This window comes from Pogoniulus pusillus, chromosome 21 (genome assembly GCF_015220805.1).
Source record: "Pogoniulus pusillus isolate bPogPus1 chromosome 21, bPogPus1.pri, whole genome shotgun sequence".
Classification (NCBI taxonomy): Eukaryota; Metazoa; Chordata; class Aves; order Piciformes; family Lybiidae; genus Pogoniulus; species Pogoniulus pusillus.
In genome coordinates, this window is record NC_087284.1 from 4,340,364 (window position 1) to 4,368,305 (window position 27,942).

Below are 27,942 nucleotides of genomic sequence, written 5' to 3' on the forward strand. Positions count from 1 at the left end.
CTCCATGCTTAACAGCACATTTATTTCTATGCCCCACAGGCAATAAATGGTATGTGATGAATCACTTCCTCAGACTCATTCCTATAAAAATTCATCAGGACTAATTCTGTAAGGAAAGACTCTATTTGTTATCATTGTTGAAGGTTTGTTTTTTTCCCCAGTAATGGTACAATATAAAATCCATACTGCAGTTGGCAACCAGCAACAGAACAAGGGGACACAGCCTCAAGTTGTGTCAGGGGAGGTATAGGCTGATGTTAGGAGGAAGTTGTTGCCAGAGAGAGTGATTGGCATTGGAATGGGCTGCCCAGGGAGGTGGTGGAGTCACCATCCCTGGAGATGTTGAAGAAAAGCCTGGATGGGGCACTTAGTGCCATGGTCTGGTTGATTGAATAGGGCTGGGTGCTAGGTTGGACTGGATGATCTTGGAGGTCTTTTCCAACCTGGCTGATACTATGATTCTAAGCTCCTTAATTGGACCAGGTCAGAATACTACTTACACTACGCTCTTTGATTCTGTGCAAACATGTCCAATGAACCTTAACTCTTCTCCTCTTGAGGTCCTATAAAAAATAATTCTACTATTGATAAGAAATTGGCTAGAATTTCACTTGTGCACCTAGAGAATTTTTCTTGGTACCTCTGAACGCTTCTGCCACTCAGCCTTAAAGATTTACTGAAGTGTTTTAATTCAGCAAATCTTGATACCCAAAGCCAACCTCCTGCCCCCCAACCACACAGAAGCTGAGCCTCAACGAGTACATCTGAATTCTTAGAAGAGGAAGTAGGTTTTTCTTTTGATTTAACAGCAACTGTACAATATTACAAACTCAGACACATGAAAAACAATCAAGCAATAGAAAAAAAAAAATGTACAACAGCTTTGGTGTTATACAACATAATAAAAAGACTTGACAGCAAGATACGTAGTTCATTGCTGCCTGTAAGACAATTCTCTACTTTTGATATCTCCCTCTGTGGCCTTCCCACTCATGAGGAAAAAAAAAAATCAAATCATACTATATTACTACAATAAGAACTGTTATGAACACCATGAAGTAAGCTCCAAATCTTATAAAAACATCTTGCCTCTTCACACTATTGCTTTGTGGCACAGGGTCAACAGAACAGCAGTCCAAAATAAAGTGACAACTAGATTTAATAAATTAATATACTTTTTAAAAGATGTACAATGCACATTCTTTTTAATCCAACGTTTTTAGGGTGTCAGGAGACTCCTATTTACACATGTACAGGCCTCAGACAGCGTGGGTAACATCAGAAAACGCAGATAAGGAGCAGAGCCTTAACTGCTGCCTGCATACTACTAACAGAAGCCAAAACACTGCTGAGAGTATTATTGGGAGAAATATCCAAAGACTGAAGAAAAGTCTGTGAAAAAAGGACATGTAAAGGCAAAGGGAAGGTCAGGCTGTTTAATATGACCATTTATTCTTGTGAAGACTGAGGTGGAGCTGTTGATGTGCCTTGTTTACCAGACTTTCGTTCGTAATTCACAAGTCGTTGCCCAACAAGGTACCTGGGATTACAGTAAAAACAGGGAGAAATTAGAAGTCAATGCAGTTCTCTATTAACAAATCCACTCTCTCTCCTTTGCTGCTCATGGCAATAAAAGTTATTCTACAAGTGATCCTTCTCCTCTTAATGATCTTCAGCCATCCTCGTCTTTTTTTCCTCAAAGTGAATGCATTTTGGAAGGGAATACAGGGTTACAAGTTTGTGTTTGCAGCCTCAACTTGGGTAATAACAAAATTCAGACATACTTCATATCTTCATTCAGTTTATAGAGAGGGTGCTTGCATTATTTAGACAGTCAGCCCCTTTGCTGAACAATACTTTTAAGAGCATCTTTGCAGTGTCTGAGCCACTGCTACCTGAACATCTCATTAGCTCTACTAATTGAATCATAGAATCAGTCAGGGTTGCAAGGGACCACAAGGATCATCTAGTTCCAACTCCCCTGCTATGCCCAGGGACACACTAGCCTAGATCAGGCTCGCCACAGCCTCATCCAGCCTGGCCTTACACACCTCCAGCCATGGGGCCTCAGCCACCAACCTGGGCTACCCATTCCAGCCACTCACCACTCTCATGATGAACATCTTCCTCTTCACATCCATTCTGAACCTACCCATCTCCAGCTTTGCTCCTTTTCCCCCAGTCCTGTCACTCCCTGATATCTTGAAAAGTCCCTCCCCAGCTTTTTTGTAGGCCTCCTTCAGAGACTGGAAGGCCACAAGAAGGTCACCTCACAGCCTACTCTTCTCCAGACTCAACAGCCCCAACTCTTTCAGTCTCTCCTCACAGCAGAGCTGCTGCAGCCCTCTGAGCATCCTGGCCCTTCTCTGGACACACTCCAGCATCTCCACACCCCTCTTGTAACAAGGGCTCCAGAACTGGATGCAGTACTCCAGGTGGGGTCTCACCAGAGCAGAATAGAGGGGGAGTGCTGGAATTCACCCTCAAGTTATCACAGTTTAAAGTAGATCTTCCTCAGAGGGTCCTTTTCTAGAATGCATTTTAAAATCCTTTTCAACCCTACAGGGCTGGAATTCAGCCCTAAGTATCTACAATGCTTGAACTCAGCCTCAAGTTATCACAGTTTAAAGTAGCTCTTCCTCAGAGCATTTGTCTAGAAAGCTGTTTAAAATCCCTTTCAATCCCAAGTATCTACAATGCTGGAATTCAGCCTGAAGTTATCACAGTTTAAAGTAGCTCTTCCTCAGAGGGTCATTTGTCTAGAAAGCTGTTTAAAATCCCTTTCAACCCTAAGTATCTACAGGGCTGGAATTCAGCCCTAAGTATCTACAATGCTTGAACTCAACCTCAAATTATCACAGTTTAAAGTAGCTCTTCCTCAGAGCGTTTGTCTAGAAAGCTGTTTAAAATCCCTTTCAATCCCAAGTATCTGCAATGCTGGAATTCAGCCTGAAGTTATCACAGTTTAAAGTAGATCTTCCTCAGAGCATTTGTCTAGAAAGCTGTTTAAAATCCCTTTCAACCCCATGTATCTACAGGGCTGGAATTCAGCCCTAAGTATCTACAATGCTTGAACTCAACCTCAAATTATCACATCTTAAAGTAGCTCTTCCTCAGAGCGTTTGTCTAGAAAGCTGTTTAAAATCCCTTTCAATCCCAAGTATCTACAATGCTGGAATTCAGCCTCAAGTTATCACAGTTTAAAGTAGCTCTTCCTCAGAGCATTTGTCTAGAAAGCTGTTTAAAATCCCTTTCAATCCCAAGTATCTACAATGCTGGAATTCAGCCTCAAGTTATCACAGTTTAAAGTAGCTCTTCCTCAGAGCATTTGTCTAGAAAGCTTTTTATAATCCCTTTCAACCCGAAGTATCTACAACGCTGGAATTCAGCCTCAAGTTATCACAGTTTAAAGTAGCTCTTCCTCAGAGCATGTGTCTAGAAAGCTGTTTAAAATCCCTTTCAATCCCAAGTATCTACAATGCTGGAATTCAGCCTCAAGTTATCACAGTTTAAAGTAGCTCTTCCTCAGAGCATGTGTCTAGAAAGCTGTTTAAAATCCCTTTCAATCCCAAGTATCTACAATGCTAGAATTCAGCCTCAAGTTATCAGCTTAAAGTAGCTCTTCCTCAGAGCATTTGTCTAGAAAGCTTTTTATAATCCCTTTCAACCCTAAGTAACTACAACGCTGGAATTCAGCCTCAAGTTATCACAGTTTAAAGTGAAAAAGCAACCAAAAAACTACTCACTTGTCATTTTTAATGTGTTCATAAAGGCGCTTGAACTGGCGGACTTGGAAGGAGAGAATTCCCATCAAGACCACCACCATAAGCAGAAAAGGATAAATTCGTCGCTGGACAAGGTTTTGCATTTCAGCAGTAACTCCTGCAAAAGAAGACAAGACCCATGGAAGCAATCCAAGCATTTCTGCTTCTGTACTTGCTTCTATACTTTGGGTTGTGCTGCAACATCAGCGGAAGGGCTGTGAAACAACACAGCCACTTATCTCAGAGAGCAAACGTGACAAGTGCTCTTCTTTTTCATCTAAAGCCAAGAGCTTCCCTTAACACAGTGACAACACACAGTAAAAGATAAAACCACTTGGCTTTTCAGCTCTGCTTGCTTATTGACTTCTGTATCAGACAAAAGTTGACACTACAGAAGCCTGCATTCAAGTGAGAGAATAAAAAGGGACTTCCTGAACATGTTGTTAACATCATGTTAAAACACGTTTAACATGTTAAACATCATGTGTAAAAGACAGAAGAGCTGCTGATGAAAAAAAGCACAGCTACTCTGCTTCTAATAAAACCATTTTCTTCAATTATGAGGGGATAGTAAAGTCTGAAAAAAATAACTGCATTTACATTTTATGTTAACACTGAATGAAAAACTCAAACATGGTGTTTCATCTGTTCTAGGCTTCCTTTAGAATCTGACAAGTCAGAAAATAAGTCCTTGGTTCAGCTTCTCAAGGGAGACTAAAATGAAAGACTGTCTAAAGAGGAAATGAATTAATCATCCCTGTTCCAAACTAGCTGCACACCTACAATTCTGCTGTTAGATATGATGCAGTCTCTATTCTTGATGTATTCTGCATCAAGCTTTAATAACCCTGTCAGAATGATGTATTCCATTTCTATGAAACCCCTAAACATTTAAGGAGCCACAGAAAGCCTCAAGCACTTACACTTACTGGCAGAAGAATGGAGGTTTGTTGCTATTTTCAAAACAAAAGTGAAGAGCTTGAAGTTTTATTTCTGCAGACATTTACACTGCACTAAACTATGAGAGGATAAGCAGGTATTCTAAATGTATACATACCTAATAGAGGTACAACACCAGAAGCTATGATGTATGGTACACACAGGGAGAGCAACAGAACAGAGATTACAGGTGCTGCCAGCTTATGGATTATGAAGTGTAAATCAATGTTACGAATCCCATTTGCATATACCTAAGAAGAACAAAGAGGAAACAGACCAATCAGGAAAGCAATGTACTGTGCACAGCAAAAATTAGATGATTGTCCTTATGAGAGGAAATAGGTGCTCCTAACTGGAAGAAAATGACAGTGATCACAGGCAAAAGTAAAATCTGCACCAGTCTACACCATGAAGGTTCCAGGAAGAACCCAGGAGAGCAATTTAGTCTGTGTGTTGTGACTTGTGGCAGTGGAAGAGGTCAGAAGACAGAGAGCTGTGGACAATGTTTTTGTGGCTGACCTGGGATTGCTCTGTGTTAGCTTGCTGAAAGAGGATCCTGTGTATGCTACTAGAGCAACCTTACCATACTTGATGACACAGGCAGAAAACAGAACCTTATTTTGCACTTGGTTGAGCAGAGCAGAGCTTCTGCATGGGGAGTCTGTGCTCGAAGACAGGACCTCCACAATTCCTGAGTTTCTGCAGCTAGTACTAGAGACTAAGTCTTATCATGACTAGATCCATCATGGACAAACACACAATTTCCAATGGCTACCACATATAGATACATGATGGCCTGTGACCCACAGCCTGGGGGTAACCATTTGTAAGGATGGCTCAGGAGAGCTGACATGTCAGCGCCACACAGAACACTTGATACAGAAAGAAGAGCAATGGTATGCATCAAAATGTAGTCACAGAACTAAGTCCACATTTCTCCACTGTGACACAAAGTGATCAGTAAATGCAGCTGGGTGCCAGGTTTAATCAAGAGACATCTTTTGTACAGAGGCCAGGGCATGAATCATAGCTATTAGGTACAGTACAGGACTGAAAAGCTGAGATACTTCATTGAGATAAGAGAGGGAGAAATTAGAGGTTATACCCAAGGAAAAAATACTTCAGCCAAAGAAAACAACAGGCCACGTGACTCAAAACTGCTCACAGAAAAAGAAGAATGAAAATGCCATCTTTTATATGAAAATGGCATCTTTTATATGCACTTATCAATGAGTAATCTCTACAGCTCTGCAGAGGAGGGTATAAAGGCTCTGCTCTTGAGCGGTGGATGTAAATGATACCCAGTACTTGGATGCATGTGACTTCATCTGAAGCAGTCATGGTAATTCCCAGTTTGATATAAACCTCACAAAATTGCATATACCCAGCATTTTCTTTATTTCAGATCTGAAGGTTGGCTTTGTTTCATTGTTAAGTGCACCTACACTAGTTGAGGTTTAATTACTCAAATTACTCCATCACCACCACAGTAACTCCATTTGCTGAGAGGCATCCCAAAAATGTTTCCAAATGTATTGTACAGATAATTCAGACAGACAGTTTTCCCTACCTGTTCAATAACAGTTTTCAGCCACCACTGAGGACCCATCAGTGTTATGGCAGCAATTATTTTGGCATGCAGAACTCCAAGAGCCCAGTCCTAAGTTTTAAAAACAGACCATTAGCATGCACATATTTTTAAGCAGTTTGAACTAAAGCTTTTAGAGTAACTTGTTAATATCCCTTTTAAATGACAAGATAAATCAGTTTCTGTTCACACAGGACACTGCTTATAAAAGGTGACATCACTAAATTCCCATGAAAAAAGCTCTGTCTTAACTGATATTTGCAAAACACTCAGCTCCCTGGAATCACGAAGAATAGCTACAACTCTTAAACCACAGGCAAACACAAAATAAATACATCCCATCACCCAAAACAAGAGATAAATATTCTGGTACAATGTAACTAACACTGGTAACATTTACCTAGAAGTACATTACTTGGATTCCTTTTAAAACAGAAAGAAGATACAAAAAAGTCCAGAGAAACAACCAGATCCTGGGCTGTATCAGATGTGTGGCCAGCAGGTGGAGGGAGGTGATTCTCCCCCTCCACTCCAATCTGGTGAGATCCCAGCTGGACTACTGCATCCAGTTCTGGAGCCCCCATTATAAGAAGCATTTGGACATGCTGGAGCACGTCTAGAGCAGGGCCGGGAGGATGCTCAGAGGGCTGCAGCAGCTCTGCTATGAGGACAGACTGAAAGAGTTGGGGCTGTGCAGTCTGGAGAAGAGGAGGCTTTGAGGTGACCTTCTTGTGGCCTTCCAGGATCTGAAGGGGGCTACAAAAAAGCTGGGGAGGGACTTTTCAAGATATCAGGGAGTGACAGGACTGGGGAAAAGGAGCAAAGCTGGAGATGGGTAGGTTCAGAGTGGATGTGAAGAGGAAGATGTTCATCATGAGAGTGGTGAGAGGCTGGAATGGGTTTCCCAGGAATGTGGTTGAGGCCCCATGGCTGGAGGTGTTTAAGGCCAGGATGGATGAGGCTATGGCAAACCTGCTCTAGGGTAGGGTGTCCCTGGGCATGGCAGGGGGACTGGAACTAGATGATCTTTGTGGCCCCTTCCAACCTTGGCTGATTCTATGATTCTACAGAATTAAGGGATTTTTTTCCTTCCTTTAAATTTGGATTGTTGACAAAAGCCTATGTGAGACGAGATCAGCTACATAAAGCAAGGCAATGCTCTTCACAAAAGAGCATCAGGATATCCAAAGTATATACATATATGGCAATTATTATGGTGTGGAATGAAAAAACACATAGCACACCAACGAGCTTCCAGTAAACACCATGCACGATTGAGTCACAGACTCATAGAATCAAGCAGGTTAGAAGAGAGCTCCAAGCTCAGCCAGTCCAACCTAGCACCCAGCCCTGGCCAATCAACCAGACCATGGCACTAAGTGCCTCAGCCAGGCTTTGCTTCAACACCTCCAGGGACAGAGACTCCACCACCTCCCTGGGGAGCCCATTCCAATGCCAATCACTCTCTCTGACAACAACTTCCTCCTAACATCCAGCCTAGACCTCCTCTGGCACAACTTGAGACTGTGTCCCCTTGTTCTACTGCTGGTTGCCTGGCAGAAGAGACCAACTACAACTGGCTACAGCCTCCCTTCAGGGAGTTGTAGACAGCAATGAGCTCTGCCCTGAGCCTCCTCTCCTGCAGGCTGCACACCCCCAGCTCCCTCAGCCTCTCCTCACAGGGCTGTGCTCCAGGCTTTGTTGCCCTTCTCTGGACACCTTCCAGCACCTCAACATCTCTCTTGAATTGAGGAGCCCAGAACTGGACACAGCACTCAAGGTGTGGCCTGACCAGTGCTGAGTACAGGGGAAGAGAATAACCTCCCTTTTCCTGCTGGCCACACTGTTCCTGATCCAGGCCAGGATGCCATTGGCTCTCTTGGCCACCTGGGCACACTGCTGGCTCATCTTTCTTTATCAGTGGCAGCAGAAGGATGTTAGCAGAACAACTGACCTGCCAAGGATAGAAGAGAGGTGTTTGATCCAAAGGAACTCTCAAAGGTGCAACGATGACCAGTTCAAACAGAAGGCCGAGCAAAAGCGGAACAACGCCAGCGAGCAGTATAGCCACTATCAATGTCTTCATGATCTAAAAACCCAAACCATCTAATTAATATATTTTGCAGAGTATTCTTTGTTTAACTTTCAAAATGTTAACTTAAATGACACAAACAGATAACACTGGAGGACAAAAAAAACATCAAAACATCTCAGACCTTTAATTAAATTAAGTATATGTACACCTAGAAAGAACTCTCAGGACACAAGCAGTTTTGCAACCAAAGTTGTTCAAACTGGGTCCTCCAGAAAGAGGAATGAATTATATATGAAGCTTAAAAAGGTCCTTAAAATGATGGATATTTGGGAAACATAGCAACACATGAAACATACTGCTTTGTCTGCAGCGCTCCAGTAAGCGCACAAACACGTCCATCACAAGACACCATTTCTCCTCTGAACGTTCATAATCACTACACTGAGGCAAAAATCTACCACAGAAATTGACAAAAGCAAAACTAAGTGTGCTAGTTTGAGCCTAGCTGGTGAGAAGAATTAGAGGATAGGCTGTGAAGAGGAAACAATGGTGACTGCTGCACTCATAGGCTTGCTGAGATGGATAAGAACAAGAATATAAATACAGATAAGGGAGTCTCTCTCCAGGCTTTTTGGGCTGCACTTCTCTTTCTAACCTGCCTGACTAATCCATCTGCTTGCTAAACCCCTGGCTGGCCCTCCAAACTACCTTAAGTGTAAAGCAAAGTCTGGGGTAAGGTAGAGGGGTGGGGAGAAGGTGGAAGGGTAGGTGGGAGCCCCTCCTGGGGACTCTGGTTTCTGGGAAGGCTGCTGTGTTTCTGTATTACTTTTTAAAACTTGTATATTTCTGCACGGATATTGTAAATCTCTGCTTGTATCTTGTGCTAAGCTGTAAATGTAAAGCTTCATCAGTCAATTTCCAACAGCTGAGTCCAGTCTGGGTGATTTTCTTAACTGTTGGAGGAGGTGGGTAACACCCAAGCCATCACACTAAGGTAAAAAAGGGGAGGCACAACTTAGTTGCCATGGTGAGAATCTGAAGTCCTCTTATTAAAAAAGGGTATCTGCTTTTCAAATATTACTTAGGCCACCACGGTCTGGCATATGTGCAGTATAAAAATACACCTACAGCTACTTTGTAGAGACACAGTCATCATCATTCATCAGCCTTACTAGTTTCTTTGATAATGCCAACTTGCTAAATGAGTAATAGTTAAGCTTTCAGTTATATGTGAAAACACAAATGTTTGAGGACACATCCTAAGTGGAGATCACACAGGATGTTAGGGGTTGGAAGAGACCCAAGGAGATCATCGAGTCCAACCCCTCTGCCAGAGCAGGACAACACTATCTAACACAGATCACAGAGGAACAGAATGAAGCATCTTCACTTCTAAAGGAAGAAAATGTGCATGCATTTGTAAACGTGTATATGCAAACCTATTCACCCTGACGGCTTAACACTGGGCTAAAAAACACAGGCAGCCTACACAATGGTAATGTAAGCTGTAAGTAAAAGCTTTAAAATGGCCTGAGAAGGTGTGATGGTTTGGGTGTTCCCTGTCCCCCCACACTTTAGAAATCACCCAGACTAGACTCAACTGGCTCTGGGAATATGAATGAAGCTATTTATTTACAGCTAGCACAACATACAAGCAGATATTTACAGTATATACAGTTATAGACAGAAATAGACAAGGGAAAAGATAATACAGAAACACAGCAGCCCTCCCAGAAACCTGAGTCCCCAGGAGGGGCTCTCAACCACCCCTGCACCTTCCCCCTGCCCTTCTCAACCTTACCCCAGTCCTAAAGAAGAACAGAGGTTCAGCCAAGAGGTTAAGAAGCAAAGGTGAGTGGAGGGTGTGTTAGAGAGATGTAGCTCAGTCAGAAGCCCAAGGCAGAGAGTGACAAAACGGCCAGAGTGTTATCTAATGTTTTTGTTTCTTCTTCAGCAAGACTCTGAGGGCAGTAGACATCACCTTTGTTTTCCATTCACAGCCTATGATGTAGTTCTTCTCACCAAAACATTCTACTCTGCTTCAAACTAGCACAGAAGGAAAAAGCAGTATGCGTTATGGAGGAAAATCTGCAAGCAAACTGAAAACAACCTATTTTGTTAGCTACTTTGTTGAAAATTTGGTAATTTCTTCCCTCCCCACCCTTAAGACTCACCATGAGAGACCATTCTTTGACCTTCTGAAAGATGACTCTACGACCCTGCGGCATCCAGGCAACCAGCACCGTCACTGCTCGGATAGTTAGCCAACAGACATAAAGACCACAGGCAGCTGTGTACAGCTCATGGATTTTGGCAGCCCCCGTCCAAAATGACATTAACCAGCGACCAGCAAACACTGAAAACACAAACACTGTTAAATAGAGTAATGCTTTTTGATGCATTAAGGATGCCTATTAAAAAAACAAACCCAAACAGACACTAAAATGCATTTGAAAATAGAACTGCACAAATAGGATTCAGTATAAAACAGTGTTTTGGTACTCACACAGTACCACAGTATCACCAAGGTTGGATGAGACTTCATAGATCATCAAGTCCAACCCTTTACCACAGAGCTCAAGGCCAGACCATGGCACCAAGTGCCACGTCCAATCCTGCCTTGAACAGCTCCAGGGACGGCGACTCCACCACCTCCCCGGGCAGCCCATTCCAGTGTCCAATGACTCTCTCAGGGAAGAACTTTCTCCTCACCTCCAGCCTAAATTTCCCCTGGCACAGCCTGAGGCTGTGTCCTCTTGTTCTGGTGCTGGCCACCTGAGAGAAGAGAGCAACCTCCTCCTGACCACAACCTCCCCTCAGGTAGTTGTAGACAGCAATAAGGTCTCCCCTGAGCCTCCTCTTCTCCAGGCTAACCAATCCCAGCTCCCTCAGCCTCTCCTCGTAGGGCTGTGCTCAAGGCCTCTCCCCAGCCTCGTCGCCCTTCTCTGGACATGCTACACCCATAAGGCACAAGTGTGTGAAGCACTATGCAAATAGTTACATAGATGAGGACAGATACAAATGTGCAACTATATTTAACCCCAAAATTTCATTACAGCAGCAATGTGATCCGAACTACAAGTTCAGAGCAGAACTACAGTGCAAAAACAAAGCACTGTTCAGAGTCTAAACACTGATCTTCACAATTGCAAAGCCATTAATGCCTAAGTGTGAACTTAAATCTCCTGAGCAACATTTGGTTTATTTCAGTCTCATAATTTTTTGAGACACATTGATAGGGCTTTCATGAAGCTCTCCTACACAAAATGAGAGACTCATTTGCTACATTTCATTTGTTTTAGCAGTTGCCATTCACTAGTACTCCAGAAGGATTATTTTATGTACTACTATTAAAACCATCACAAAATCCATAATGAATCTCAACACATTATTGAATTCAGGATCATCAGTGCACCGTGGTAAATATACCATGCTACTATGGTATCCAGGTTACAACATCTGAGTTTACATGGGTAGGGTCAGACTGGACGTGAGGAGGAAATTGTTCAGCATGAGAGTGGTGAGAGGCTGGAATGGGTTGCCCAGGGAGGTGGTCGAGGCCCCATGGCTGGAGGTGTTTAAGGTCAGGCTGGATGAGGCTGTGGCCAGCCTGATCTAGGGTAGGATGTCCCTGGGCATGGCAGGGGAGTTGGAACTAGATGATCCCTGTGGTCCCTTCCAACCCTGACTGATTCTATGTCTGAATTTCTATCAATTTATTTTTAAGACTCTACAGAGTGCTTTTGCTTTGGTTAAAGCACTTATGCATGGGAAGTAGCATGGTCTTCTAGTGACTTGCTGTAAGCACACCCTCAGAATATTTACTTAATGAAGAGACTTGGTATCAATCTATAAATTTTCCTTCTCTAAATGGTGAAGCAGGTGCAAGAGTGTGCACAGATGCTTGAGTGTGTCCAGAGAAGGGCGATAGGCTGGGGAGAGGCCTTGAGCACAGCCCTATGAGGAGAGGCTGAGAGACCTGGGATTGGTTAGCCTGGAGAAGAGGAGGCTCAGGGGTGACCTTATTGCTGTCTACAGCTACCTGAGGGGTGGTTGTGGCCAGGAGGAGGTTGCTCTCTTCTCTCAGGTGGCCAGCACCAGAACAAGAGGACACAGCCTCAAGCTACGCCAGGGGTAATTTAGGCTGGAGGTGAGGAGAAAGTTCTTCCCTGAGAGAGTCATTGGACACTGGAATGGGCTGCCCGGGGAGGTGGTGGAGTCGCCGTCCCTGGAGCTGTTCAAGGCAGGATTGGACGTGGCACTTGGTGCCATGGTCTGGCCTTGAGCTCTGTGGTAAAGGGTTGGACTTGATGATCTGAGGTCTCTTCCAACCTTGGTGATATTGTGATACTGTGAAGAGTTTCAATTCATATTTTCTCTCAATTCTACTACAGTGATTGTCTTATGACCTGGACCTCTGCCCTTAAGAGAAAACTATTCTGTAACAAAAAGGACATTTCAATCTCTGTCATTTGAATATAATTATTATCATATAGACTTTAAATTAGTTGATAACATAAAAAATGAGATAATTATCCATGTTTTCTCCTTTTAAATTTAAACAATGTCTTCAAAACATTTGCCCTTGTTGAGTATGACAACGTGCTGGGTTGTTTTCAATTGCAGTTTTATGTTAAGACTCACCTGGTAAGGTAAGGCAGATAAGACTAGCAATCAGTAAGGTTATGCACATGAAAACAATCAAAAGAAATATCTGAAAGAAAAAAAAGAGACCAAAAGATTAAAGAAGTTATTTACCAAGTGAAAAAAAACAACAACAATGCAACTGTGGCCATTTGAGCCAGATTTCTAGCTCAGACATAAGAATATTCAGAACAGAGAAACTTAGATGTAGAAGCTGTGCTGGTTTGAGCCTAGCTGGGATATTTTGGTGAGAAGAATTAGATATAGGCTATCAAAAGGAAATCATGGTGATGTCTACTGCACTCATAGGATTGCTGAGATGGATAAGAACAAGAACATGAACACAGATAAGGGAGTCTCTCTCTGTTTCTGGGGCTGCATGAACTTCTCTCTCTAACCTTCTGTCCGTGTGATTAATCTATCTACTTCCTAACCCCTCTGGCTGACCCTCCAAACTCACCTTGAACATAAAGCAAAGTCTGGGGTAAAGTAGATGGGTGGGGAGAAGGTGCAAGGGTGGTTAGGAGCCCCTCCTGGGGACTCTGGTTTCTGGGAGGGCTGCTGTGTTTCTGTATTACCTTCTTAACTTGTATATTTCTGTATGTATTGTCAATCTCTGCTTGTATATTGTGCCAAGCTGTAAATACAAAGCTTCATTCAATTTTCAAATCGACTGAGCCTAGTCTGGGTGATTTTACTTAAGTGTGGGGGGGCAGGGAACACCCAAACCATCACAGAAGCTCTGAGAGGTATAGGCCATATGATGGCAACAAAGGAAAAATGGATATAATTTCATTGGAGCACCAAGAGCTTTATGTCTGGAAGCACAGCTTGGACTTTCCCCTTGCTGCTTCTGCCGCTTCAGCTGTGCCTGCTGCTATCTTCCCCTGCTGCTCTTTTGGCTGCTGCTGCTTTGCTGCTTCACTGCTGCTTGACCCCTTCCCCATCTTCGCTCAGGTTATTACATTTCTCTAGTAGTTTATTTCTCCTTACATTGTTATATTTAAACTATAAGAAATACAGTCTCATTTTTCCCTCACTTTCCAAAAAAATCTGTGTTACAGTGGTTAAAAAAAACAAATAACAGCCCTCCCCTCCCCCAAAACCACCACACACAGAGAAAAGATCAGATACTACTTTTTTTTTTCCTTTCTCAACTTCCTAGAATCCCAGTTGAGCAAGTAATTAAAGTACAGTATCATTCCACAATGGAAGACTGGGCCAAAGATATATTATTCATTCAATGAATTTAACCAAGTGGAACTAAAGTCAGTGTACCAATAAATCACAAATGAAGCACCTGCAGCATTCCTGCCTGACTCATTTATGTACTTCAAACAAGGGGAACCAGGGACAAAACCACACCAGTGAAACAGCACGTATGTGAGACTGTGAAAGTGCTTTTCATCTCTTGATGAAAACAGTGGAAACAAATTCAATTAAATCATTTTTTCTTTTGATGTCTACATTCTATGAGAAAACTCTCCAAAAAATAACTTCAAATGTCTAGACAAAGGTAAATGGGAGAGAAAAAAAAAGTCTTTGACAGATGAATGTCAAACTGCTTATCAGTTCAAGGTCAGCACATCAAATTACTGAAATCCTATAATATGCAATGGCTTGAGAGAGGGACAGTAAGTCAGCAAGTATTCCTTTCCAGAAACATCCACAAGAATAATATCACCTATGCAAAAGTAGCTCTAGAAAGGCTTTAATGAGCTCCAAGGTTAATACACCAGTTACTGGAAGTTGTTGGCAGAGAGAGTGATTGGCATTGGAATGGGCTGCCCAGGGAGGTGATGGAGTCACTGTCCCTGGAGGTGTTGAAGCAAAGCCTGGCTGAGGCACTTAGTGTCATAGTCTAGTTGACTGGACAGGGCTGGGTGCTAGGTTGGACTGGCTGAGCTTGGAGATCTCTTCCAACCTGGTTGATTCTATGATTACAGTTGTTTTATACTGCCAGGCCATGGAAAAGGGATTCCACTTGACATTACTTTCATAGACAGATAATTGAAATTAGTTCCCTGTTTGCTATCATCCCCACAACTTCATACGAACTTGACTCACTCCAAGTGAAAATGTGACAAGTATAATGCTATAAAGTCTTATCTCAACTTCTCTGCATTATTACCTCACTTTTCAGCTGGATCAGTTTTCCTGTTCCAGCTCACTGTCTGTCCTAGCACAGGCTCTCATGCTAAAAAGGGAAAAGGAGGAGCAGCAGTTACCATGGAAAGAAAACTGGCATCACTCCTTTCAGCAGTAAGGGCATATTTATGCTAGATTCAATTGGTCTCTGAGTATGCTCTGACTTCCTATTATGACCAAGTGTGCTAGTCTGAAGCTAGCTAGAATGTTTTGGTGAGAAGGATTAGATCACAGGCTGTGAAAGAGAAACAATGGTGATGTCCACTTCACTCATAGGCTTGCTGAAATGTATAAGAACAAGAATCCAAACATAGATAAGGGAGTTGCTCTTTGCCTGGGGTCTGGGCATTTTCCTCTGTAACCTTACCCTCCATCTCTTCGATTAATCCACCTGCTTCCTAACCCCTCTGGCTGACCCTGCATTCTTCCTTGGGGCTTAAGGCAATGTCTGGGGTAAGGCAGAGGGGTGGGAGAAGGTGGAAGGGTGGTTGGGAGCCCCTCCTGGGGACTCTGGTTTCTGGGAGGGCTGTCGTGTCTCTGTATTACCTTTTACCTTGTGTATTTCTGTATGTACTGTAAATATCTGCTTGTATATTCTGCTAAACTGTAAATATAAGCTGCATTCAAATTTCCAGAGCAGGCTGAGTTTAATCGGGGTGATTTCCACAGTGTAGGGGGGGCAGGGAACACCCAAAACCACCACACCAAGCTGAGTTAAAAGCACCTGCCATGAGATGGGTAAATTCATTCTGCTTTTCTAGCCTATCATCCCTGAGCTACGTTCACTATTTCCTCAACAACACTGCTGTAGCACATGAATCCCTCTAGAAAGCTGTTTAAAGGGGCAAAACAAGCAGTGAAGGGAATAACCTCCACTCTCTCCAAAAGCCCCAACTTCAACACTCAGAATGAAAGCCTGAAATGTATTCAAAGGTGCTTTCAATTCTACTAAGCTGAGATCTGAAGGAATAAAAGCACCTTACTTCTACTTTCACCAGAATTTTCAGACCAAGTTTAAGCATTGTTAGGAAACTTCAGAAACAAACCCATACATTTTAACTTTAGTCTTTACTATCATTTGTGAGCTACTCCTGATACCACTGTAAATGAGCTGTGGTTAAGTTTATATTAGATTAACTCAGAGTTCTAGTAACAACAAAAGAATTTACCTAGTTTGATGTATATACTATTCTACGAAGATCAGCATTTGCAAACAACACTCCTAGTAGTATGGATTAAGAACTTTAAGGTATTACAACTCCTTTCTATGTTTAGTACAGATCACAAAATCTATACTAAAAGAGAAGAGACCTCCAAGATCAGCCACTCCAACCTAGCACCCAGCCCTATGCAATCAACCAGACTATGGCATTAAATGCCTCATCCAGGCTTTTCCTGAACACCTCCAAGGACAGCAACTCCACCACCTCCCTGGGCAGCCCATTCCAATGCCAATCACTCTCTCGGACAACAACTTCCTCCTAACATCCAGCCTAGACCTCCCCCGGCACAACTTGAGACTCTGTCCCCTTCTTCTGTTGCTGCTTGCCTGGCAGAAGAGACCAAGCCCACCTGGCTACAGCCTCCCTTCAGGGAGTTGTAGACAGCAATGAGCTCTGCCCTGAGCCTCCTCTTCTCCAGGCTAAACAACCCCAGCTCCCTCAGCCTCTCCTCACAGGGCTGTGCTCCAGGCCCCTCACCAGCTTCGCTGCCCTTCTCTGGACACATTCCAGTATCTCAACATCTCTCTTGAATAGAAGAGCCCAGAACTGGACACAGTACTCAAGGTGTGGCCTGACCAGTGCTGAGCACAGGGGCAGAATAACCTCCCTTGTCCTGCTGGCCACACTGCTCCTGATGCAGGCCAGGATGCCATTGGCTCTCCTGCCCACCTGGGCACACTGCTGCCTCATCTTCACCTCCTATCTACCAGTACCTGCAGGTCTCTCTCTGCCTGGCTGCTCTCAGCCACTGTGCCTCCAGCCTGTAGCTCTGCTTGGAGTTGCTGTAGCCAAAGTGTAGAACCCTGCACCTGGCCTTGTTAAATCTGATGTGCTAGATATTCTAGACGGGCTACAAGTCCTTAGTTTAAATTTCTTACACATAAAAAAAAGTTTCAAATACACTTCAGCTAGAAGGCTGAAGTATGCCCTCTTGAAAGCTGTGCCTTATTAGAGAGACTCCTGAACTACCTGTTTGCTGGGAGGTTAGTACTTTTCTGTCCATTACTGTCCTTTAGGGGGGAAAAAAAGTGAAAACACATAATATACAGCACACACAGGATCTAAAAATAAAAGGTTGCAGGCCAGAGGGTGAGAGAAGGCTGTATGTAAGAATAACTAAGTCTATGTGCCAATTTGAGCCTATCTAGAATGTTTTGGTGAGAAGAACTAGATTACAGGCTGTGGAAAGAAAAACAAGGGTGATGTCTACCTCACTCATTGGCTTGCTGAGATGTCTAAGAATAAGAATCAAACATAGATAGGACACTTGCTTCTACTTCTGCTGGGGAACTGGCTGAGCTGCATCTCTAACTTCACCCCTCTCTGCTATTTCTTTGACTAATCCACTTTGCTTCCTAACCCCCTGGCCGAACCTCCATTCTTTTTGGGACTGGGGTAAGGTTGAGAGGGGTAGAGGGAAGGTGAAGGGGCAGCTGGGAGCCCCTCCTGGGGACTCAGCTTTCTGGGAGGGCTGCTGTGTTTCTGTCTATTACCCTTTACCTTGTCTATTTCTGTCTATAACTGTGTATACTGTAAATATCTGCTTGTATATTGTGCTAAGCTGTAAATATGACCTTCATTCAATTTCCAGAGCTGGCTGAGCCTAGTCTGGGTGATTTCCAAAGCGTGGGGGAGCAGGGAACACCCAAACCATCACAATCTGGTTTTAAGGAGATGGAAATGACATAACAAAACCAAGATGATCCAGCACTTGACTCCTCAAAATATGTGGGCCAAATCTGTCTGTCTCTCAAAAAAAAATGACACCTATTATTCAAATATCTTTCCCTTTTCTCTTGACACATTGGATATACCTACCCTAAGTGGGAATTTTAAAGGCCTACGATAAGGCTGGAAACCCACAGGTCCTCCTTGTTGAAGTATGGCTTGATGGGCTGCATGAAGACCTTCTCCCACAACTGGAATGGCGTTGTTATTGCGAGCATGCTGGTTGTTTGGCTGCTGGTTTGCATTGTTTTCATTCTCTTCCTGGTCACCAAGTAGGTAAGAATGGAGATCCCTGTTAACAGTAAAAATATCATGTTTGTTCTGATTGATAGTAAAGAGGATCTTACAGAAGACAGGCCTAATCAGAATGAGTACAAGTGGTACCTACACTTACTCTATATAGTGATAGAATCTTGGTGGTAGTTTGAGGCAAACTGGAATATGTGAATGGGAAAAAATAGATTATAGGCTATGAAAAGGAAGCAGTAGTGGTGTCTACTTCACTCATAGGCTTGCTGAGATGTATAAAGCAAGAACATAAACACAGATAAGTCAGTGGGTCTCTGTTGCAACTGGTGCTTTCTCCCTGTTTTTTTTTTTTGCTGTGTAACTAATCCTGATTTCTAACTCCCCTTGATGATCCTCCAAAATCACCTTGCATGTAAGGTATATTGTGGGGTAAGCTAGAGGGGTGGAAAAGGTGGAAGGGAGGTTGAGAGTCCCTCCTGGGGACTCTGATTTCTGGGAGGGCTGTTGTCTTTCTGCATTATCTTTAATTTTTATGGTTTTGTATATAGCTGTGTGTATAAATATATATATATTGTAAATATCTGCTTGTATATTGTGCTAAGCTGTAAATAAAAAGCTTCATTCCTTAACTTCCAGCTTGGCTGAGTCCAGTCTGGGTGATTCCCTAAGTGTGAGGGGGCAGGTAACACCTAAACAATCACAAGCTTGTTATAGTAAAATAAACTATTTTCTGCTAATCATAGAATCAGCAAGGTTGGAAGAGACCTCTAAGATCATCCAGTCCAACCTAGCACCCAGCCCTGTCCAGTCAACCAGACCAGAGCACTAAGTTTCTGGAACACCTCCAAGGACAGAGACTCCACCACCTCCCTGGGCAGCCCATTCCAATGCCAATCACTCTCTCTGACAACAACTTCCTAACAACATCCAGCCTAGACCTACCCTGGCACAACTTGAGACTGTGTCCCCTTGTTCTGTTGCTGCTTGCCTGGCAGAAGAGACCAACCCCACCTGACTACAGCCTCCCCTCAGGTAGTTGCAGACAGCAATGAGCTCTGCCCTGAGCCTCCTCTTCTCCAGGCTGCACACCCCCAGCTCCCTCAGCCTCTCCTCACAGGGCTCTGCTCCAGGCCCCTCACCAGCTTCACTGCCCTTCTCTGGACACATTCCAGCGCCTCAACATCTCTCTTGAATTGATGAGCCCAGAACTGGACACAGCACTCAAGGTGTGGCCTGACCAGTGCCAAGTACAGGACCTCCCTTTTCCTGCTGGCCACTCTGTTCCTGATCCAGGCCAGGATGCCATTGGCTCTCCTGCCCACCTGGGCACACTGCTGCCTCATCTTCAGCTACTATCTACCCCTGGGTCCCTCTCTGCCTGGCTGCTCTCCAGCCACTCTGTCCCCAGCCTGTAGAACTGCTTGGGGTTGTTGCAGCCAAAGAGCAGAAGCTACACGTGGCCTTGTGTAGTAAGAAACACAAGCATATGAATTTTACTTAGTTGGCTCATGCAAATGCTCCTCTGACACTTAACACTCCATTATATTGAAGAATTAGAGGTTAACAATCTTTTAGTAAAAAAAGAAATTAGAGGTATGACTATAGCGATTTAGGAAATCACTACAGAAGTTTTTCATCACATTTACCTGTGAAATTGCTATTTAAGTTATTATTAGGTTAACTCTCTTGAAAGTATTCTGCTTTCAAGTGAAAAAGTTACACTGGACACAATGACAGTGGTTGATTTTAGCTTTCTGTACTTACAGCAAGTAGCCAGCAGAAACAGTCCACGCTCGTACAAGACCTTTCAACCACTGTCGGGTATGTCCTTGCTCTAACAAAGCTGGAAGCACCACCTGAAGCAACAGGAGCTCAAGGGATAGTTCACTTACTGGAGCATCACTAGAAACAATGGCAAGAGCAGGGAATCAAACAAAGGAACATTCTGACAGTAACCTTTCACACTGAATGACAGTAAGACCACCACAAGAAAACTATATTGGATGCCAACAGGAAAAGGTCTTAGATTTCTGCAGATATCACAGTATCACAGTATCATCAGGGTTGGAAGAGACCTCACAGATCATCAAGTCCAACCCTTTACCACAGAGCTCAAGGCCAGACCATGGCACCAATTGCCACGTCCAACCTTGCCTTGAAGTGCCCCAGGGACGGTGACTCCACCACCTCCCCAGGCAGCCCATTCCAGTGTCCAATGACTCTCTCAGGGAAGAACTTTCTCCTCACCTCAAGCCTAAATCTCCCCTGGCGCAGCCTGAGGCTGTGTCCTCTTGTTCTGGTGCTGGCCACCTGAGAGAAGAGAGCAACCTCCTCCTGGCCACAACCACCCCTCAGGTAGCTGTAGACAGCAATAAGGTCTGCCCTGAGCCTCCTCTTCTCCAGGCTAACCAATCCCAGCTCCCTCAGCCTCTCCTCGTAGGGCTGTGCTCAAGGCCTCTCCCCAGCCTCGTCGCCCTTCTCTGGACACGCTCAAGCATCTCAATGTCCCTCCTAAACTGGAGGGCCCAGAACTGAACACAGCACTCAAGGTGTGGTCTAACCAGTGCAGAGTACAGGGGCAGAATGACCTCCCTGCTCCTGCTGGCCACACCATTCCTGATGCAGGCCAGGATGCCACTGGCTCTCTTGGCCACCTGGGCACACTGCTGGCTCATGTTCAGGCGGGTATCAATCAGCAACCCCAGATCCCTCTCTGTCTGGCTGCTCTCCAGCCACTCTGATCCATATCTTTCCTTATGTACAAGTGTGCTAGTTTGAAGCTAGCTAGAATGTTTTGGTGAGAAGGATTAGATAACAGTGCTGATGTCTAGTTCACTCATGGGCTTGCTGAGATATACAAGAACAAGAATCCAAACTTAGATAAGGGAGATGCACTTCTTGGGGCATTGCCTGGGCTGCCTTTCTCTCTAGCCTCTCTGCTTTCTCTCTGATTACTCCACTTTGCTTCCTAACCCCCTGGCCAAACCTCCATTCTTCCCTGGGACGGAGGTAAGGTTGAGAAGGGTGGGAGAAGGTAGAGGGGTGGCTGGGAGCCCCTCCTGGGGACTCAGGTTTCTGGGAGGGCTGTTGTGTTTCTGTATTACGTTCTTCACTTGTCTATAACTGTGTATACTGTAAATATCTGCTTGTATATTGAGCTAAGCTGTAAATATAAGCTTCATTCAATTTCCAAATCGACTGAGCCTAGTCTGGGTGATTTTACTTAAGTGGGTGGGGGGGGGGGGGACAGCAGGGAACCCAAACCATCACAACAAGTTCATGAATGTGTACAGACCCACATGCACAAGAAATATAAGAAAAAATAAAAGAAAGAGCAGCCAATCTCATTCTCTGATTTCACTTATTTGCTTCTACCATTGCTGTTTCAATTACTATTCAGAAACAGGGTCAAAGCTGTGACTATAAACATATGCAGTTTGTGATGGTTTGGGTGTTCCCCACTCCCCCCAACTTCAGAAATCACCCAGACTAGACTCAGCCAGCTCTGGAAATTGAATGAAGCTTATATTTACAGCTTAGCACAATATACAAGCAGATATTTACAGTAGATACAGTTATAGACAGAAATAGACAAGGTAAAACAAGTAATACAGAAACACAGCAGCCCTCCCAGAAAGCTGAGTCACCAGGAGGGGCTCCCAACCACCCCTTCACCTTCTCCCACCCCTCTCAACCCTACCCCAGTCCCAAGGAAGAATGGAGGTTCGGCAAGGGGGGTAGGAAGCAAAGTGGATTAAAAAAGAAACAGAGGGTGAGGTTAGAGATGCAGCTCAGCCAGGAGCAGAAGTGCTGAGTGAGTTATCTAAGTTTTGCTTTTTGTTTTTATACATCTCAGCAAGCCTATGAGGTAAGCAGACATCACCACTGTTTTCCTCTCACAGCCTACAATCTAATTCTTCTCACCAAAACATTCTAGCTAGCTTCAAACTAGCACAGAGTTACAGACATAGTTTTAATCCTGAAGCAGAGATAATCAAGCATGAAGGTGAAAATCAAATGTGGCAACAACTTCACTATCAAAAGCTCAAGATGTTAAGTGTTTTGAGGACATAGAAAGAATGGGGTGGGGGGAATTAACCAAACTAATACAGAATGCCTATAAGCTGTTCTCAGTAGCTTTTTATTTCACCATCTGTATGATGTATCCACATCCTTTGCCTTTTCACTTTTCTAGAACAACAAAGTCAATTGAAAACAAACAAAACATACAAAGAATGTCACATTTTTTTAGTTAGAGCAAGCCTGAAAAAAATCACTTTTTAGAAGGAAATGCTTACCTGTAGAGCATAACATTATATGGAAGAAAGTTAGGCAGGAGATACTTAATAATGCGTATGGGAAGCCAGAGCATGAGCAGCACAATCGATCCAAAGACAATCTGCAACAGAGAAGTTAAAAAAGTTAGGTCAAATATAGCAAAAATAACCTAATGTAGTTTCCCACTCAGCAGACATATTTCCTGTATGTGGGTAGGGTTAGATCTGGCTAACAGCCAAATGTTCACTCAGCTGCTGTCTCATTCCCCTCACTGGCTGCGTACCTGGTTGACCCTCCAGGAGGAGAGACTTTGAACCTGACCCTAGGTGGGCATGACCTCTCCCCAGGGGTGGGTCTGAACACCACCAGGTGATGGTTAGCCCGCTCCCCCTTCCTGTCTAAAGATCCATAAAAGCAGAGGGACTGCCTGTTCTCTCTCTGCACTCCCTGCTTACCAGCATCACCATCCTGTTCCTGGTTCTCTTTGTTTTACCATGTGGCCATCACTCACCCCTTACCATCACAATCTGGTTGTATTTACACACTGTGTATTTGTTTTCCCTTCCCTATACCTTTGTAACTTCCCCACCTCAGATACCTTTTTAATTTATTGTTAAATTTCCCTTCTAACTTCTAAACCAGAGTGAGATTATTTATTTGGGTGTGCTTACTTTTTCCTCTCTCTACATCTAATTCCTTTCTTTTGGGAAAGAAGGGGGAAGAGGGAAGGGCACTCTATAAAATTGTTATTGGTTCTATCAAATTTGAGTCTCTGGGAATTTAAATTAGAACTGAGACAGGCTGAATGGGGAGAAAACAGAAGAAAGGCAAGAAAACTTGACTGAGATAATGATAATTTAATAGAAAAAGTCAAAGCTGTGTTTGCAAGCAAAGCAAAATGACAAATTCAGTCATTACTTCCCACCAGAAGGCAGATGATTAGTGCCTTCCTGGAAAGCAGAGGTTCAGCAACTGTTGAAAGCTGCTGAGCAAGATAAATGCCATAACCACAAATACCATCCTTCCTTCCTCCTTTCCCTCTCAGCTTTCATTGCTGAGCCCAGTGTCAGATGGGACAGAGTACCCATTAGGTCAGTGTGCGTCAGCTAAACCAGATACATTCCCCTCAACCTCCAGCTTATTTGAGGAGGGGTGAGCAGGGCAGACAAGGGAGGAGGAAAATCCTTGACTCTGTGCAAACACTGTTCCATTACAGCCAAAAGCACTGTGTCAGCAATACTGTCTCAGCCACTAATACAAAGCACAGAAGGACATGGGCTGTAATGATGAACATTAACTCCATCCCAAAGAGGCACAATGTCACTGCAGCTCAATAATGTGAGACAGTTCCTAACTTCTCCCCACACCCACCCCACCACTAGTATTACTAATTTTGGATTCCTCTCTCTTCTTAGTGGCTGATTATTTAAGTGCCTTTAAGTGCCTCAAAAGATCAATTTCCTCCCATTTTTAATTGGCTGAAGGATCAAAATTTAGTTGGAGATCAGGTGCATGACGACCACGCACTTCTGTGAATTCTATGTCCTTAAGAAAGCAGGTTAAAAATTAAGTACATTTTAAGCATTCTTAACTTCATATGAACACACCACTAGAGATTAAGAATGTAAAAAGAAAGAACAATCAAATCCCATTCTTGAAACTTAGCTTGTTCTATGCAAGACGTTTCTTACAAGTACTAAAAAAGAAACACAGTTTGAAAAGCATCACTAGATTTTTGCAAGGGCAAGCTATGAACAATCACCATTCTGAGGCCCACATTCTAGTATGAAGCTGGTAAAATTCTGAATTCATTAGTTAAGCAAATGAAACTGCTGAGTTCAAGTAACTGTCAGTTCTGACACAGTGATAGAATCAACCAGGTTGGAAGAGACCTCCGAGATCATCCAATCCAACCTAGCACCCAGCCCTATGCAATCAACCAGACTATGACACTAAATGCCTCACCCAGGCTTTTCCTGAACACCTCCAAGGACAGTGACTCCACCACCTCCCTGGGCAGCCCATTCCAATGCCAATCACTCTCTCTGCCAGGAACTTCCTAACAACATCCAGCCTAGACCTCCCCTGCCACAACTTGAGACTGTGTCCCCTTGTTCTGCTGCTGCTTGCCTGGCAGAAGAGACCAACCCCACCTGGCTACAGCCTCCCTTCACGTAGCTGTAGACAGCAATGAGGTCTGCCCTGAGCCTCCTCTTCTCCAGGCTGCACACCCCCAGCTCCCTCAGCCTCTCCTCACAGGGCTGTGCACCAGGCCCCTCACCAGCTTCATTGCCCTTATCTGGACATGCTCCAGTATCCCAACATCTCTCTTGAATTTGGGAGGCCAGAACTGGACACAGGACCCAAGGCGCAGCCCAACCAGTGCTGAGCACAAGGGAAGAACAATCTCCCTTGTCCTTCCGGGCACACTGCTCCTGATCCAGGCCAGGATCTTGAGGTGTATGTGTACAGTATATCAAATAATACTTTCTGGTGTATCAACATGAATGTCACATGTGCTATAAAACTTAAACTCAGACTGCATGCTAGGCAAGCTTCAGGCAAGGAAGCAAAAGGTAAAAAAACTTACACTCTGATCTGGAAGCAGACAACACTTGGCTAGGTGAGCATAATCTAATCCAAAAGTTAATGAATGAAAAAGTTACCCTACTCCTGCTCCATTGTTTAAGCCAAACTGGATGCACAACGTTTACTCAATAACTAAGTGCATCAAGGGATTTGCAGTATCCAAAATAATAAGCATCTCTCTGAATACACAGACATTGCCTGTAATTATGCATGAAGATGACAGCACAGAAGAATTTGGTTTGGAAGGGACCTCTAAAGGTAAATTCCCTCAACTCTGTACTTGGAGCATACTCTGCTACAGCAGGTTGCTCAGAATCTCATCTGGAGGTCTGAGTATCTCAGAAGATCTAGATTATGTTGGCAACCTCTTCCAGTGTTTAATCATCTTCATGATTAAAATATTTTTCCTTGAATATGCAGTAGAATCACAGAATTGCTTAGATTGGCAAAGCCCTTCAAGCTCATCGAGTCCAATCATTAGTTTCACACTGACAAGTTCCTGACTAAACCAAAGCCCTCAGCACAACATCTCAGCACTAGGAATCGCTATGCTTGGAAAGGACCACCAGCATCACCCAGTCCCACCTTCAGCCCAGCAGCCTTCATCACCAGAACACAGCCTCAAGCACCACATCCACTCTCCTTTTAAACACCTCCAGGGATGAGGACTCCACCACCTCCCTTGGTCAGCCTGTTCCAGTGCCTGACCATCCGCTCAGGAAAGAGCTTCCTCCCAACAGCCAACCTAAACCTCCCCAGACACACATTGAGGCCATGTCCTCTTGTCCTAGCATTAGTAACTGGGGAGAAGAGACCAGCTCCAGCCTCACTTTTAAGGTAGCTGTAGAGGGCAAAAGGTCCCCTCTCAGCCTCCTCTTCTCCAGACTAAACACCCCCAGTTCCCTCAGCTGCTCCTCACAGGCCATGTTTGCCAGGCCTCTCCCCAGCCTTGTTGCCCTTCTCTGCACCCACTCCGGCACCTCAATGTCCCTCCTGTACTGTGCTGACCAAATCTGGACACAGAATACACCAGAGGTAACATAAAATTCTCAAAAAATGATTTGGAGAGAAATAAGTCCTTAAATAAGTCCTTACCACTGATAAGATAAATCTCCTGAGATGTCTATAAATAGGCAAGTGAATCATTTCCTGCACAGGATTAAAGTCTGGATCATTCAAATTCCTGAGAAACCATAAGACCCCAGGTCTCAGTACCTGAAGTAGGAAATAGAAAACAATATAAGCAGAGAGTTATTTTTATATTCTTTTTCATTTTAGGTAACAGTGCTGCAAGAAAGAAGTTGAAAACATAGCAGGTGGCTTTGTTGAGCAAGGTTCAAAATGGTACAGAAACAGAATAAAAGAATATTATCATAGAAAAGTAGAAGCAATAATTAATTACAAGCTTCAGATTCATCAGTATTTGAAAATACACAATTCAAGTGTATTTAGACTTGTTTGTAGGCAACACTCATATTTAAGGGCTCTGTACACTGAAAATCTGTAAGTAAAACACACTCTAAACTGTCATTTTCCACTGTGGCCCTTTCTATAGAAGGCTGAAATCCAACATACACACAGAGAAAGGCTGCAGCAATATTCACACATGAAAGGTTTAACTAACAGTTCAGCTTGCAAGGTTCTGTGTTATTGTGATGGTTTGGGTGTTACCCACTTCCAACATTTAGGAAAATCACTCAGGCTAGGCTCAGTCGATCTGGAAATTGAATGAAGCTTTATATAAAACCAGAGTCCCCAGGAGGGACTCCCAATCACCCTTCCACCTTCTCCCACCCTTCTACCTTACCCCAGACTTTGCCTTATGTTCAAGGCAAGTCTGGAGGGTTGGACAAGGGGTTAGGAAGCAGATGGATTAGTCAGGCAGCAAGTTAGAGAGAAAAGTTCATGCAGCCCCAGAGACAGACCGCCTCATCTATGTTTATGTTCTTGTTCTTATCCATCTCAGCAAGCCTATGATCACAGCAGACATCACCACTGTTTCCTTTTCACAGCCTATAATCTAATTCTTCTCACCAAAACATTCTAGCTAGCTTCAAACACAGTCACAAACCAGTCTTGTTCTCAGAGACTTACCTCTCTCAGTAAAAGAATGAAGGACGCGAAATAAAAGACGTAAACCATTCCAACTAACCAGTGCAGAAACATTGTGGTACCTGGTGCAGACTGAAAGCTCAACTCTCTGTCTTTCAAAGTGGCATCAAACATTTCCTAGGAGGCAAGGAGAAGAAAAGCAAAAAAAAAAAAATGAAGTCTGGCAAACCTTCAGTTAATTGATTTTGTTCACCCCAGTCTACATACACTACTAGGCATTTAATTTAACTATCTACCTTGTAGCATTTGCTTAGAGGGGGAAAAAAAGAGGCTAATTTAGAGTAAGAACAGCAAATAAGGACCAATTTCTCACCAATTTATTTCTTCTGACAGAAAGAAGTGCAACACTAAAATCATAGAATCAACCAGGTTGGAAGAGACCTCCAATATCATCCAGTCCAACCTAGCACCCAGCCCTAGCCAATCAACTAGACCATGGCACTAAGTGCCTCATCCAGGCTTTTCTTGAACACCTCTAGGGACAGCAACTCCACCACCTCCCTGGGCAGCCCATTCCAATGCCAATCACTACACTAAGTTATAAAGGAGAAGAGGAGGCTCAGGGGTGACCTCATGGCTGTCAACAACTCCCTGAAGGGAGGCTGTAGCCAGGTGGGGTTGGGCTCTTCTGCCAGACAACCAGCA

The 27,942-nt window shown here is 43.8% G+C and overlaps 1 protein-coding gene across 2 annotated transcripts in view; it reads right to left on the minus strand.

The window, feature by feature from the left end:
* Positions 1–765: 765 nt before the first annotated feature.
* The window catches only part of MARCHF6 (membrane associated ring-CH-type finger 6), a 64,012-nt gene continuing 36,835 nt past the window's right edge, over positions 766–27,942 (minus strand). For both annotated transcript variants that reach the window (XM_064160799.1, XM_064160798.1), the window contains exons 15-26: positions 27,280–27,414; positions 26,281–26,400; positions 22,617–22,717; positions 20,083–20,220; positions 18,160–18,361; positions 12,971–13,040; positions 10,501–10,682; positions 8,246–8,380; positions 6,274–6,363; positions 4,822–4,954; positions 3,747–3,882; positions 766–1,540 (exon numbers count right to left, since the gene is read on the minus strand). In XM_064160799.1, coding sequence (XP_064016869.1) covers positions 1,450–1,540; positions 3,747–3,882; positions 4,822–4,954; positions 6,274–6,363; positions 8,246–8,380; positions 10,501–10,682; positions 12,971–13,040; positions 18,160–18,361; positions 20,083–20,220; positions 22,617–22,717; positions 26,281–26,400; positions 27,280–27,414 — 1,533 coding nt within the window. In that variant the 3' untranslated portion in view covers positions 766–1,449. The remainder of the gene's footprint in view (positions 1,541–3,746; positions 3,883–4,821; positions 4,955–6,273; positions 6,364–8,245; positions 8,381–10,500; positions 10,683–12,970; positions 13,041–18,159; positions 18,362–20,082; positions 20,221–22,616; positions 22,718–26,280; positions 26,401–27,279; positions 27,415–27,942) is intronic.